Source organism: Candoia aspera, chromosome 1 (assembly GCF_035149785.1).
Source record: "Candoia aspera isolate rCanAsp1 chromosome 1, rCanAsp1.hap2, whole genome shotgun sequence".
Classification (NCBI taxonomy): Eukaryota; Metazoa; Chordata; class Lepidosauria; order Squamata; family Boidae; genus Candoia; species Candoia aspera.
In genome coordinates, this window is record NC_086153.1 from 3,593,851 (window position 1) to 3,609,739 (window position 15,889).

The 15,889-nt window shown below is 49.5% G+C and overlaps 1 protein-coding gene across 2 annotated transcripts; it reads left to right on the forward strand.

The window, feature by feature from the left end:
* Nucleotides 1-4,727: 4,727 nt before the first annotated feature.
* On the forward strand, nucleotides 4,728-14,549 carry RFLNB (refilin B). 2 transcript variants are annotated; one of them, XM_063296172.1, is made up of 3 exons: nucleotides 4,728-4,926; nucleotides 9,120-9,211; nucleotides 11,121-14,549. In XM_063296172.1, exons 1-3 carry the CDS (start codon nucleotides 4,741-4,743, stop codon nucleotides 11,440-11,442), a joined length of 600 nt encoding a protein of 199 aa, XP_063152242.1. In that variant the 5' UTR covers nucleotides 4,728-4,740; the 3' UTR covers nucleotides 11,443-14,549. The 2 variants fall into 2 exon arrangements, with proteins under 2 accessions (XP_063152242.1, XP_063152250.1); XM_063296180.1 differs by having other exon boundaries at nucleotides 9,123-9,211.
* The last annotated feature ends 1,340 nt before the right edge of the window (nucleotides 14,550-15,889 follow it).

Sequence of the window (15,889 nt, forward strand, 5' to 3'; positions counted from 1 at the left end):
CACCCTCCCATCTTGGGCCCTCCTCTTTGCACCCACCAAATAAAGCCCCGAATGCTAAATCCTCCTGCCCAGTCCCGCCACCCCCCATTCAGCGACGATGGCTGCGTTGCTGGTGTCATCCCAGGCCAGCCGACCCTTCCCAGCCGCAGAATGTGGAATTCCTGTGGGTGGCAGCTGGCCAGTCCCTGGAGGAGCACCTGGCCGGGAGCCGCAGACACCGAGGCGCTCTGCTCACCCCATTTTCCATTCCAGGAGGGGCAGGGAGGAAATGGTGGGAAGGGATCTGGCGGCCTGACTCAGACGCCAGGTGCGGGCTGGGCTTGGCCCCGTGTGGACACTTCGAAGGGTGACATTGTGCGCATGGAACTTCCCCAAGTGGTGGGTGTCCCTGGGCTTGCGGGGTAAGGCTGGAACGAGGCTGAGGGATGCTCTGTGGTTCTTGATCGGAGGAGCACACGCACCAAGACAAAGCAAGCAGACATCCAAACAAGCCTTTCTCACTCAGCATTTCTTTTTGAAGTGCCTTCCCATCAATGAACAGGAACCATGCTTCACTCTTGTGGGCTGTTTCCCACAGAGAAATAGTTCAAAGGGTCCAGAGAGCCCAACATGCAGGCTGATTTACATTGTAGGTTGATTTTTTTTTTAATCCATTCAATCTTGTCCGATTCTCGGAGACTGCCTGGACAAGTCCCTGCGGTTTTCTTAGCAACATTTTTCAGAAGTGGTTTGCCATTGCCTGCTTCCTGGGGCGGAGAGAAAGTGACTGGCCCAAGGTCCCCCAGCAGGCTTTGTGCCCAAGGTGGGACTAGAACTCACTGTCTCCCGGTTTCTAGCCCGGTGCCTTAACCACACCACCAAACTGGCTCTCTTGTAGGTTGATAGCTACGCATTAACAACGCTGGGTTTTCCTCCGTTCCATTTCCAAACCTCCAGGCTGGGCACAAATCAGAACCAAGAAAGCAGATTAGGGCTTGCAACAAACAACATTTGCACAAGTATCTGGTGGGCAGGGCCAGTTGCACCACCCCGTCTGATTTTAACATTCTTTTTGCATTTGGATCTTTGGGAAGCTGCAGAGAAGAATGCGAAACAGGGATGTTGGCAGAGTATAGTCAAAAAGGTCAAGATGGTGGGCATGATGGTGCAGTTGAAGCTCTGCTTGCTTTTTATGCACAACGCACATTAAAAGCAGATGGGCTTTGATTGCACCGTCCCCATCTTGACAGTTTTGACTGAACCCAGGACACAGCCTCGCCATATGCTGTATCTTCAAGCTTGCCCCATGTGCCTTGGAAAATAAGGGTGGGGCAGGATGGGGGCTACAGCCCCATGCTTTATTGGCAAGAGGAGGCAATGGGAAACAGGTGTCCAAAAGCCTCCTGGGGAGACCTTTAGTGGGAACAGCAGGAGCATGTCTTGTAACTGATGATGTCAGTCATGGAAGCCATTTTGTGAGAGCGCCTACAGTGGGCTCTTCAAATTCCAAGTGTGTTCAACGGTTGAAAAAGGCAGCCTCATGTCTACGCTGTTCCTGCGGTGGTAGCCTGTGACTAAATGGGGCCGATCTTAAAAAAGCTCAACAGCAGAGATGGTTGGGGATTGGATGGGAGACCAACAGGAAATCCCAGGGATATCACTTCAACTGGGGAGGAGGAGGAGGAGACACAGCAGGGGAAGCACTTGTTATCATTGCCCCCAGAGTGGACAGACCTATCCTTGCAGGGAGGAGGAGCTGAGTCTGATTCAAGGGCAACTTTATTTAATACCCACCCAGCCTATTATCTCATCAGATCACCAAATTCCCCACCTGTCTCCAAGGAAACCACCCAGATTCTGAACTGGTGCTTCCAGCAATCCCTGCCAGAATCACCTTTTTCCAAGCGGGGGGTGGGTGGCAAGGCCAACTTGAATAAAGGGGTAGCCGTCTTAGTCGCGCCTGCCATACCCCATCCTCTTCTGCTGACCAACATCTCCTGGAGGGTCACTGTGCCTTGATCTCATCGGGAAATGATTCCACCATTCGCAGCAAGATGGCTGCCTGTGAGCACCGAGTTCCAATCCCACAATAGGAACCTTCGTTGCCTCGAGAGCACAAAACAAGCCCAGAGAGGCTTTCACCTCTGGAGAGACTTCCTTGCCTTTGATCAGAAGCCCTAAAGCAGTGTTTCTCAACCTTGGCTACTTCAAGCTGTGTGGACTTCAACTCCCAGAATTCCCCAGCCAGCCATGGTTGAGAAACACTGCCATAAAGGCTAGACACAGAAGAGCTTGCCTCCATGGGCAACAGGGAACATGCTGCATTTGGGAAAGGCGCACACTCCTCCAGAGGTGCATAGCCTTTGTCCTCTTCAACCCCCCCGTTTGCGCTGGACACGAAGCTTCCGATGGATCAAATGGGCAGTTCTCCAATTCTGTCAGAAATCACAAGCACAGGGCAGGGGAAATGCAAAGGAGAAAAGGACTACACAGGTAGTCCTCACTTAACAACCATTTGTTTAGTGACAGTTCAGACTTACGACAGTGCTGGAAAAAAATACTTATGACCAGTCCTCACGCTTATGACTATTGCAGTGTCCCCACAGTCACATGATCATGATTTGGATGCTTGGCAACCAGTTCACATTTATGACTGTCACAGTGTCCGTGGTCATGTGATCGCCATTTTCTACCTTCCCAGCTGGCTTCTGACAAGCAAAATCAATGGGGAACTGCGTGATTCGCTTAACGATCACACAGTTTGCTTAACACCCACAGTGATTTGCTTAATAACCACCGCAAAAAAGGTTGTAAAATCAGGTTGGATTTGCTTAATGACCGCTTCACTTAACAACTGAAATTACAGGCCCAATTGTGCTTGTCAAGTGAGGACTAGCTGTGACGTTCTTGATGCATTTGATTATTTTTCTCTTACTCAAGCAGAAAACCATCCTGCTTGTGATCTTGAACCTGGGATCCCTGTAAGATGTTTGGCCTGGAGGCAACCTGAACCCCACTAACTGGAGATGTCAGGAACCGAATCTGGGACTTTTGGTCCCCAGAGTTTGATGCTGTTCCACCTCCTGGTTATGAAGATTACCTGCGTTTAAAATTAAAACATGTTGTCCATTTTAGGGATCCTGACAGTCATCTTCTGGAGCAACCTGAGTGGGAGAAATTGTAGCTGATTCCCCACGAATGGAGTCCTTGGCCACACAAAGCAACTTCCAAGTGAGGTTTGTCAGCATTCAGAATTGACTTTGGGGCTGCTGTGAATAGAAAGCTCTCCTCCATTGACACACTGTCTGTAAATAGCTCAGGAAAACGGATTAGATAGCTGGACCTCAGGCTACCGAATGTATGACGCCCTCACTCAAACAGAATTTCACGTTTTAAAAAATAGTAATAATAACACAGCGCCTTTGAGCTTTCAACGACGCCTTTTCCATACTGATCTGCTGATGGACGGTTCTGTGATTCACTGAAAAAGTGCGAATTCCACGCAGCTCCCATCCGGCTGGGTCAGGACGCCTGTTTTCGATTTGGGTTATTTATGCTTGCAGATGGCCGGCCTTCGTGCCAGAGACTCTCCCGGAGGCCGAGCCCTTCTCAAGGCCTTCAAAAAGAAAATTTCCAGAGCAGCCAGGCAGACAGAAAGAGAGCGCTAAATGCTGTCTGACGAAACTGGCAGTAGCTCTTTGAGCTTTTGGACAGGGATCCTTCCTCACCGTGGAAAGATTCTAGTCCTCATGGTTCTACCTGACATAAGAACAAGCAAGGACGCTTTATCCCAAGCTGAGGCCATGGCTTCATCTAGGTCCATCGTGTTTATATGATTGGCAGCCCTCCTAAGGGGTTTCAGACGGGAGTCCTGCTAAGCCAGGCCTAGAGGTGGTTCATTCCAAGAACTAAGCAACCCAGGGACTTGGGTGCTGCATGAACCTAGCCTATGATTCCTATTATATGGGGAACTCTGGGGGAATTATCCTGTTCTGAGGAAATCTGGCCAAATATTCCCATTATATGGGGACATATGGCCGCACTGTTTTGAGGATGGCCCTGATGTGCAACTGCCGCTGGTTGTCCCCAGGGAGGCCCAGCCACAGAGCAGACGGTTCGCAAAGGGGTCCAGGGCTCCCTTCAGCCGAGCGCCCACCACCCACAGCCTTGGGGGCCCCCAGGGGGCCCCCTAAATTGCAGCAACGCGTAGGCAACCGGCAACCGTACCCCGGGGAGGAGGCTTCCTCCCGGCTCTGGCGCCCCTTCCGTTGGCCTGGAAGGAAGAGCCGCCCGACGTACGGGGCGCCCCTCGGCCGCGACGCACCTGCCGCCCGCCCCTCCGCAAAAGGGCGGCGCGCTGGGCCGGCGGCTCCCCCCGCCCCAAGCCGGGCGGCCCCGCTCCGAGCCCGGCCGGGGGGCTCCGCTGCTGGGGGGGGCCGGTCACTCCGGCCAGCTGCTGCCGATGCCCCCCCGCCCTCCTTTCTCGGAGCAGAGCAGCGCGCCTGCGCGGCCCCCTCCCCACTTCGCAAGAGCCCTGGCCGGGGGGGCGGAGCGCTCCCCCCGCGGCGCCTCCGGCCCGGGGAAGCCTCCGGGGATGCCCGCCCCGCCCCGCCGCGCCGCAGGTTCCGCGGGAGCGCCTCGAGGGGCGGGGCGGGGGGCGGGGGGCGGGGCCGCCCTCGCCCGGGACCGGCCTGGCGCTGCCGCGGGGGCCGGGCGGGCAGAGCCGGCGCGGCGGGGCCGGGGCCGAGCGGGGCGCGCGCGATGGTTGGGCGACTCAGCCTGCCGGACGCGCCGGAGCTGCCCGACTCCAAGCGCCGGGCCGAGCGGGCGCTGGACAGTCCGGACTCCGGCCTGCCGCCCAGTCCGAGCCCCGGCAGCTGGCTGGCCAACGGGCTGCCCGAGGCGGACAGCGGGGCGCCGCCGGCCGCCAAGCCCCCGCCGGCCAAGGTGAGCGGGCGGCGGGCGGGGCGGGGCGGGACGGGACGGGGCGCTCGCCGGGGTGGGGTCTTCGCCCGTCGCGGGGGCTGCGGGGTTGCCCGGGCGCCGCACCGCCGCGGGAGGGCTCGGCCGAGCGAGTCTGGCGAGGGGGCGAGCGCGCGTCCGGGGGCGATCCCGGTCCCTCCCGGCGCGGCGGGGGGCGGGCGGGCAGCGACGGCCGGGGCGGCTGGAGGGGACTACGGGACCCTTTCCCGCTGCGGTCAGTTGGCAAGGAGGTGACACCCTCCACCCGCGCTGCCGTTAATCCGATGTGGGTGTGCAAGCTGCTGGTGGGACTCGCCCTCCGGATCCTGCTTGAAAGTGCCGTGCAGATCAAGCTGGACCCCGAAAGATCTTAGTTCGAGCCACAGATTCCCTTCCCCAGGCCCCCCCCACCCCCACCCCCGACCCCCAGCCTCAGTCCAGAGTTTGGGCATTTCTCGGGGCAGCCGGGCGGCCCTTCGGCTGGATTCTCTGGATTTATTAGCGGGTACACCGAAGGCTGAAATCACGTCTCCTATACAAGAACCACGATTTTTCCAAGACGAGGTAGGACCGGGTTAGCCTTGCAGGGCATTCCTACTGCTTCATTGGCATAATTCAAGAAGTGGGTATAATGCCTTGGTGAAGAAAGGCGGCATTAATCAGATGAAGGTGAAGATGGTGGCTGGCCCGGGCACTGAGTGACCATAAGCCATGGGTTTTGACGATGCGGTGAACCACAAGCTAAGCAAAGGGGATGGGTTTGTGTGAATCCGGCCGGTAGATTTTTAACCGACTGCCTTAAATTTGTGCTCGCATCGTGTGTGAGGAGTGGATGGGTCCCTGTGCTTCAGTCCCAAAATGTAAGAGGGGGTCATTAAGCCCCCCCCCCCACAAGGATTGTAGTCAGGAGACCACACCAGCTTCCTAGCTAACATCTTGGCGTGCCTCTTTGCATAAGCAGCAAAAAAAAATTGGGTCCACCAAGGAAGCCAGTGCAGCCTTCCCAAATTCTCTTCTGGGAACTTGTACGGAGGGGGCACCCTCGGGCCCCGAGTTTTGTCCCGCAAGCCTCTTCACCCGTTTTCCTCTCTCTGCCACCCCCAGCAATGTGATCCCCCTTCCTTGGCAATGAGATGTTTGCAATTGCTCTGCCCCTTCACAGCTGCTGTGGTTTTCAAGGCGACATTTGCTGGACAGCTGTCGTGTCCCCAACATGCGGAACAGGATTTAGAGAGGGGCAGCCTGGGCAGGGGGCAGGGAAACTTGGGGGTGTTGCAGCCAGAACAGTAGATCAGTGGGGGGAGGAAAGGTGCACGAAATTCGGTGGTAGCCACTTCCTCTCCTATCCCAGTTATTGCTCTGGATTACGACAGCGAAGTCAAGAGGAAGGCAACGGGGCCCTGCTGAGTTTCCGATTTCACAGTGGAGCAGGTAGCGTGAGTGCCCAAAAAGCGGAAGGGGTCTTGAATTGTGGCTAGATGGTGTTATGCGCTCGCTAAAGCTTAACTGGAGAGCCAGTTTGGTGTAGTGGTTAAGGCACCGGGCTAGAAGCCAGGAGACCCGAGTTCTAATCCTGCCTCAGGCCTGAAGCCAGCTGGGTGATCTTGAGCCAGTTGCTCTCTCTCAACCCCAGGAAGGAGGCAATGGCAAACCACTTCTGAAATCTTGCCAAGAAAACTGCAGGGACTTGTCCAGGCAGTCGCCACTGACTCGAAGGCACAAGAACAAAGAAAGTTTAATCAGAAGGGCCGTGTGATGCTTTGGATTCAATTCCAAAATGGCATTTCAGAGCAAGCAGGTTTGCAAAGAGAGCCCCCGTTGCCAACTTTTAAAAGAAGCCCCATCTTTTCCCAGGATTGTGTTGGCTGCCCCCTGGAAGCTGCTATGGATGTGGGGAAAGAGATGTGTTTTTGGAGTGCCCAGTAGCAGCTTTTTGGAATAGGATGAGAAGCCTTGCAGGGGCCTGATTGCTGGAGATCTTCGGAGTGAACCTGCCTTCTCACTTGGCTAGAATTAAGAATTAGAATTAAAAATCACATTCACTTTATTTTGCAGGCCTGTGCGGGGATGAAATGCAGACAGGGAAAAGGAAACAGACTGAATGTTGTTTCAGAGAGGGTAGATTTTTTAGAAGGAGCCTGGCAGTGCCTTTTCCGACTCATGCCTTTTATTAAAAGGCGCCTGCAGTTCACAAAAGCTTCTGCCTTTTAATAAAAGGCGTGAGTCGGAAAAGGCGTTGCCAGATGGCTTCTAATTTTTGCAAAAACTTTAGCAGCATAAGGTGAATCATACGAGAACAAAATTAAAATATAATTTAAGTCCTATGCCAGTCGAGCCACCTCATCACATCTGATGATGCGGGCCACAGCTCACAGAAGTTTCTGCCTGTTCATAAAATGGGTTACTTGGAAAAGGGGCTGCCAGAATCCTCCTGACTTTTGCCAAATCATTAGGAATCTGTTCCAAAATGGCAACAGGTGAGCAAAATAATAAGCTATACTTTCAATCCTATGCCAGTCTAGCCCGTTTGCATCTGATGAAGTGAGCTGCAGCTTGTGAAAACGTCCTTTTCATAAAATGTGCTGGTCCAAAAAAGTGCTACCAGACTCCTCCTAATTTTTGGCTCTCGTAGACTAACCCAGGCGTCCTCCTACAATGTCTACAAAGAGAAAGGCTTTGGGCTCACCTAGCAAATCATTCTCTCTCCGCCCCAGGAAGCAGGCAACGGCAAACCACTTCTGAAAAACCTTGCCAGGAAAACAGCAGGGACTCGTCCAGGCAGTCTCCGAGAATCGGACACGACTGAACGGATTAAAAAAAGAAAAACAAAGTGCCACTCCATAATGCCCCATCCCTGTTCACGATATGTGAGTTGGGAGGCCAGATAAATTTGTTCAGTACATAAATAACTGCTGAAAGATCCTTTGAGGGCCAACCCTAAACTTGGTTCACTTGCCTCGCACAATTCCTCAGAGCCGCCTTACAACTGAATTGTAAGGCCAGCGGCAGACCAGCTGATTTTGATCCTCCCTTCTGGGCCCTTGATCGATCGGCCACCAAACGGGCACTGGATTGCACTGGAACGGCAGTTTTCCGTAACTGGAGAAAGGGGAGCGTTTTGGCACGGGTGGGATGTGGCTGCCTCTGGCCCGTGTTCAGGCAGAAACTAAAATGGTTTCTACGCAGCCTGAAGGCTGGATTGAATTAAGGGCTGGGAGTGCTCAGGAACCAGTTCCCCGTGCCAAGACAGTAGCCGTTTCTGTTGCCTCTATGTGGGAACTGGGCCTGTCCAACATTTTGGACGCCGAGTTCATAATTCACTCGTTGCTTACCAGGCCACGTTTAGCTGAGCTGAGGCTGCTCCGGATCTCGCTTCCAACCGCAAGGAGTGGAGGTGGGCCAGCCCCCCAGGAAAGCTGGGACGCGACCCATCGGGAGCAGAAAGCGTCTCGTTCCCTCGGGAATGTGCGTTGGGTGCGAAATGCAGACTGCAAGGGAGGCTGCGAGGCAGTTTCCTTGCTCCTCACAGAGGATCAGGGGCAGCTGTTGGCTGGGTTGCACGTTGTGCCCTGCTGTTGTGTCTTGACCATGATGTCCAGGGCAAGATGCTGGGTGGTTAGGCCAACGCTTTTGGGTGCAGAAGACCCCAGGATCTTCCGGTGCTGCTGGAATACCTCATGTCCTATCGCACCCACCTTTTTCCAATCTGGTGTCTCCCACGTGTGTTGGGATTGTAGCTTCTAGAATTCCCCCAGTCACCTTGCAGTTACTTGTTTGGATGGTTCAAAGGGCAGATGGCCTAGTGTTCCTCAGGCTCAGCAACTTTCAGATGGGTGGACTACAACTCCCAGAATTCCCTGGCCTGCCTTCTTTAAGAAGTGCAGCCTCCAACTCCCAGAATTCCCCGGCCTGCCTTCTTTAAGGAGTGTGGCCTCCAACTCCCAGAATTCCCTGGCCAGCCAGCATATACACATCTGAAAGTTCCTGAGTTTGAGAAGCCCCAATCTGGGTTCCAAGAACAGCAATCACGTTTAACACTTCGTAATAATCACTGGATAAAAGGATCTGATACTTCGCTGCATTTTCCTGGCTCTTGCATTAGACATGATTTTGTTCCCCTTCGTGTGTTTTTTCACATTTTTTTGTGCTCAAAAAGCCTCCTTTCTGGCATTTCGCAGGAGACCTCGTCTTCTCCCAACCCTCTGCGGCTCTGCCCACTCTCCTTTGGCGAAGGAGTGGAATTTGATCCGTTGCCGCCCAAGGATATAAGGTAGCCTCTTTGCTTTTACCCTTTTTAGCTTTTTATGACACTATTTTGCAAGAGAATAGGAACGGAGGTTGAAAAGGATATGGTTGAAGGACCGCTGAGTGTGCCACAATCTGTGTTTGGACAGAAGACTTCCTTCCTCCTAAGCCATGACATTTGGGGTTGGCCTAATACAGTGTTTCTCAACCTTGGCAAAGCTGCTGGGGAATTCTGGGAGCTGAAGTCCACCCACCTTAAAGCATGGAATTCTGGGAGCTGAAGCCCAGCCATCTTAAAGTGGCCAAGGTTGAGAAACACTGGCCTAATGGGTTGCGTGCACCCAACCCTTGTGGCTCATTCAACATATCACGGTTAAAACAAACTGGGTTAGTGTAAGGGTTAATAAGCTTTGAATCTGAGAATCTGAGCAGCTTGGGTGGCTTTGTGGCCCTTTCTCCAATTTAGCCATGTTTCCTCTAGTAGCCGCTGTAATATCTTTCACTTGATGGTGTGGAGGCCCTATTAGTGGGGCCACATCCTTACTCAAGCAGGGGAACGTGAATGAGACGCAGCTTGGCGTTATGAGGTAGCGAGCACCGAAAAAACAAATCTAGCTTTCACAGGGAGCAGCAGGGAGCAGCCTTCAGAAATCTGCCCTGCTTCTCATTAAGCCTCCCCAGTTTTGCAGAGGGAAATGGCCTGACCTGGCTGAAAGTCCCCTTACAAAGAATTGTGTGTTCCAAAAAGCACCACAAACCTCCAGTGCTTTTATGGCAGAGGGAAAGGTGAAATAGCTCCGGTGAATCATTGCTAAGTAAACTCACAAAGAATTAGGCTCCAGGAACAGTCTCTTGATGGAAGACTTGTAAATAAATTATTATTTGGGGATACGTTTATACTCACCAGCCAGGAGTGGGCAGAGCAGGGCGGGAGATGTCCCGGTCTATTGGCATGGAGGAAGGTGGCTGCCTATGATTCCTAGTTGAACACAGCAACCAGGTTAGTGCTGGAATGCAGGTCTAAATGTTGGTGTATGCCTTGCCTGTCAGCATGCAACTTGGACAGTGTTGGATATTCCCCACATAAGAACCAGTCACCTTAAGGGAGCTGGTTTGTATATAAAAAATCGCTTTAAAGCAGTGTTTTTCAACCTTGGCCCCTATAAGATGTGTGGACTTCAACTCCCAGAATTCCTCAGCCAGCTTTGCTGGCTGGGGAATTCTGGGAGTTGAAGTCCACACATCTTAAAGGGGCCAAGGTTGAAAAACACTGCTTTAAACAGAAGTGACCAGCCCCATGGCACGATGAATGGAAGTGGATTTCACATGACAGCTTCAAGCAGCGAATGAAAACAGACTTCTTTGCTATAAGAGCAAAGAGAATTGAACTTCTCCCTTGAAATTGTAAGCCTTGGAGACAGGATTCAGTTCAAAGTCTGTCTGCACAGAACCCTGTGTAAAAAGTCTTCCGTAACATTCAGCTAAAACAGCGTGGAGAGTTGATAAAAGACACAACCAAGACCTTTAAGTACCTCTAGCTATCTCTCTAGTTTCGTTTCAACTTGGAAACCGCTTTTGGACTCTTGGCTTGTAACTGAAAAAGTTCTGATTTGTGGATTTGATGATTGGGTTGGTATAGATGGTAGAAATCCTGCTTCTTGTAGTCAAAGAGTAAGAGGTTAATGCATTTTTTTATTTGTATCTGTGCTGGAGAAGGTTGCAAGTCACTCTTTTCGCTGTATTTCTTTCCGTTTCTTTTGGCGCATTTTCGGCGGTTTCTTTTTTCTTTATTCTCTTTAACCTTTTTCTGTCTGTTTGGATTTTATCCCTGCGTTGAGCATTTAATAAAGTTTCTTTATTAAAAAAAAAAGTACCTCTAGCTATTTTCCCCCCAAGAAAATGACGCTAATCCGCCTTGTTCTTTTCTCGCCCAGATACACCTCCTTGGTTAAATATGACTCAGAGAAACACTTCATTAACAATATTTACATGCCAGTCCAGCTAGGTGTGTCTTCTTGCAGCCAAACTGTCATCTGTGTTCCCGACAGCACATGGCGCAGTTACAAAGCGGAGGTGAAACTCCAGTTGTGCAACAGACCCAGGAATTTCACCAGCACCACTATCGTCTACCCCAAGCACACCAAGACTGTGTACACAACTACGCTGGATTACAACTGCAAAAAATTCATGCGGAAATTCTTGTCCAGTGTGGAGTTGGAATCATCTGGAAATGATAACAACCTTGACAGCTGTTGACTCTCTCCCTTCTCTGTTGCTGCGACTCAGGTCCCTTCTACACCACCGGTGTTTTCACTTTCAGAACTAAAAATAGCTTTGGAGTGACCTGCAGACATCCATGCCCCTGCAGACATCCACAGGCCGGGAACGAGGAAGAGAGAACATCAAACAACCGTTTGCTTTGCTTCCTGCTATTTGTTACAGGCCACGGAGTTAAAAAAGAAAAAGAAATTAAGCCCCTAATCCTCAATTTCTCCAAAGACGGAAATTAAAAAACCTAATGTCTCCCCCTCAGCCCATGTTCTTACTTCATGCATTGCTGAGTTTGTGAAAAAAAAAATCTGAGTGGCTGAGCCCCAAAGCCACCAAGCCACCATTCCCATGAAAGGACCTGCAAGGTCAGCTGAAACCCAGGGCAGGGTGAAGTAAGAGTTTCCTTGAATGGGAAAATAGGCCTGTGGGGGACAGCATTTCAGAGCCTTTGGAGGAGAAAGCAGTGCCTTTTTAGGTAGTCCTCCACTTATGACCACAACTGGGAACGGAATTTCCGTCATAAGTCATTGCAGTCGTAAATCGACTCACCTTATGACCGGATCGGATTTTATGACTATTTTTATGATGGTCGATAAGCTGATCACCGCAGTCATTAAGCAAATCCCGGATTGTTAAGGGAATCCAGCTTCCCCAAAGGATGTTTTTTGCTGTTTTTTTGCTGGAAACAGGTTGCAAATTGCGATCATGTAACCAGTTGTAATGGTTGCCTAACCTAACAAAGCCAGACTCACAAGTGGGCTCTAGGAAATCTGGTTTATTGAAGGATTAGTATGCAAGTACAGAGAAAGCTGAGAATGAGCAAAAGCGCGCCAAATACAAATTAAGAACCCTCGGCTCAAAACGTAAGACCTCCCCCCACCCAGCCGTTCTAACCGCCCCCCCTCCCAGGTGCCAGTAACTGTCTTCACCAGTCCTGGGAAAGCAACCTTGAGCATTTGAGAAAACCCAAACACATTCCATTCCCTCAACCAAGAGATAACAGTCCGGGCTAAGGCAGCCTCCCTTTCCTGCAAATCGACCCCGCAATTAACAACTGACACGTGAAGTGTTACAAATCAAATACGTGGTTAGCAAATGACATGTGAAGTGTTACGATGTACCAGGCACATTGAAACAGTGAACATGACACCAGTCATAAATGCAAGCCAAGTGCCCAAATTGCAATTTCGTGACCGTGGGGTGGTAGGATGATTGCAAATGCGAGTCCCAGTCGTAAAGCACTTTTTCTGAGGCCGTCGTACCTTTGAAACATCATTAAACGAATGATTGTAAGTCGAGGACTGCCTGTGTAGAGTTTCAGCTACATCTCACATCTCAAATCAAGCCCGAAATAAATCGTCTTAGCTTTCCACTGCCGCAGATATCACGGAATTGAAGAACCCAAAAGCTGCTTTCGGGCCAGTGCAGAACCCTTGTGTAAAGTATGTCATACTTTACCCCCGTCACATTAAAGTGTTTTGTATAAAAGCTGGTTCTCCTGTAACATGTCCCTTTCTGCTTAAAGGTTCCCGCACTTTGTTGTTTCTTTATGTGTAAGAATAGCAATTTTTTCTCAATTCTTTTTCTTCTCCCTTTAAAAAAAAAAAGCTGTATTGGTGCTTCTGTTGTTTCCTTATATGGGGTGCAAAGAAGAGAAAGAGAAAAGTCACTTGCTTTCAGAGCAGGGGGATGTGGAACAGTGGTCTTCGATGGAAAGCAACTTTTTTGGATAGTGGAAACTGTCTTGGTTGCCCTGATTCAAGAGTGTTTATAAAAAACAAAACTTTTTTCACCTAACCTTTTAAAGTCATTGTGTTTTTAGGCTAAATGCAGCACTTCCTTTGTTAAGCTAAAGCAGTGTTTTCCAAACTTGGCAACTGTAAGATGGGTGGACTTCAGCTCCCAGAATTCCCCAGCCAGCCATGGCTGGCTGGGGAATTCTGGGAGCTGAAGTCCACCCATCTTACAGTTGCCAAGTTTGGAAAACACTGAGCTAAAGTATAATATATAGGTTTTGCTGGAGCAATTCCTAATTTTAGATTGATGCAGATTTTTAAAAATAACCTTCTGACCCTGTTCTTCTATTCAGAATGTCTGGAGAATTCAAAACTCATCCAGGCAGCTGGTTCAAATGGTTTTACATTAAAGAAAAAGACCAGTTGTTTGCTGTCGTTGTCGCAGGGATCAAGCCAAAGCATCTTGCAGACGGGCCTTTTGGTACTTAGTTGCAAGCAATGAGACAGTTAAAGGTTATGGCTTCACTTTTGATAGGAAAGTTTTCTTATCATTGGATAATTTGTATACAAAGGGAAGAGGAGAGGAAAAACAGGTAATTATAGGCACTTGTGGGAATTAGTCTTTAATTTGGAGAAAGACCGGCAGCTGCAAATTTCTTCCCAGGATACTGTTCTACATCTGAGGCTAGCTTTTACATTTTTGGATGTAGGTTACAGATACTCCTTGCTTAACGACTGTCCATTTAGTGATGGTTTGGACTTACAACAGTGCTGAAAAAAGCAACTTATGACCAGTCCTTCACTTACAACCGTTGAAGTGTCCTCATAGTTACATGATCACAATTTGGGTGCGTGGCAACCAGTTCACATTTACGGCAGCATCCCATGGTCACATGATCACCATTTTCAACCTTCCCAGCCAGCTTCTGGCAAGCAAAATCAGTGAGGAGCTGTGATTTGCTTAATGACCATGTGGTTCACTTAATGACTGCAGTGATTCACTTAACAGCTGCCGAAAAATGGTCATAAAATCAAGTCGGATTCACTTAATGACCACTTTGCTTAGCAACTGAAATTCTGGTCCCAGTTGTGGTTGTTAAGAGAGGACTACCTGTAAATGTAATCTGTGTTTTATTGCCATCCAGCTGTTTTCTGGTATGAAACAAGTTGTGTTGCAGGAAAAATAATCCCTAATAACAAAACTGGAGAAAAATTTGGAAAAGCAAAAAAAATTTACTTTTGTATAGGAAGTCATGCAACTAAGTTAAGGTTGGGTTAATCATGATTTGTTAGAGGAGCCACAGTGGGCATGTTCTCATAGCATGCTGATCTGCAAGCCATGGTTTACAGGACTAAGCCGAATAAACTTAACACGGTACAGATTTGTGAGAGGTTGGGAAAGGTGAAGTACCACATTTTAAAACTTATTTTCCAGAACAATTCATTAATAGGATTGTGGGATTGTGCACATTCTCAACTCAACTCCCAGAATCCCAATCCCAGTGTGTCGACATTTTGAATGTGCAAAAATAAATACTGTGCTTAAAATACTAAAAATGCCCTTTTTTAAAATGCCCTTTTCTAAACATTGGTGAAATGTAGTAGGTTCATTGGAAGTTTTCGACTGACTGGAAAGGGATGTTTATGCACCTATGGTTTTCTTCTTTGTGAACCCAGAAAACGTTCCATAGGGGTGATCGTCACACATCAGAAGGAAATCGATCTTTTTTTTTAGATCAGCCTGGCTTGAACAGATTTAATTTATAGAATATGAAGAATCCAGAATGGCTATCTGGAGCAGAGGCCTTAACTGAGAAAGTTCTTCGCTCATGATGGTAACAACGGAGAGGTATTTTGATATTTGTGTTAGGAGAGCAGATCTAAAAAGTAGGCTAAAAATACAGCACTTCCTTTGCTAAGCTAAAGCTGTGTTTTTCAACCTTGGCAACTTTAAGATGGGTGAACTTCGACTCCCAGAATTCCCCAGCCAGGCTGGCTGGGGAATTCTGGGAGTCAAAGTCCACCCATCTTAAAGTTGCCAAGGTTGAGAAATACTGGTCTATGGTGGCCAAAAATCAGGAGGTATCCAGTACCACCTTTTCTGCCTAACAAATTTAGTCAAAGGCAGAAATTTTCACGAGCTGTATCCCTTTCAATAAAAGCACACAATTTAATACAATCTTGAAAGCATCTGCCTTGGAATGAAATTAAAAGGGGCTACCAGACTCCTGAGTTTTTTAGAACTGATTTTTTTTTCTTTTTGCTCGATACAAAACTTGGGAAGAAAGGAACCAAAGCCCATTTTATGGCCGCGCATTCCTTTGAGAAAACACTGAATGTTTACAGGCTCCTGAGTCACATGCTGCTTCAACCTTGCCAGGAGAGCAATAATACACTATTCTTTGAAAGGCAAATCTGCCCGAAAGGAGCGTGTCACGAAGAATGCTGTGGGCTGTTGCAACTCAGCCAGAAGTTAAAAGTTGCTCTGAATAGCTGACAGGAGCACTTTTCAAAGCCAAGTGGCTTTGATTTTGATCTTGCAGTGGCAGAGGAATTCCTTAAATTGGTGAAAGGGCCTGTTTTAAACCCGCAAGCTATTGTCTGGTGGCCTTGGGTTTAGCGGGGAACATTTTAGGGGGCACAATGTTCCTTCTTGCTTCTTGTTAGAAACATTACTCCGTGATCAGTAGTGCATG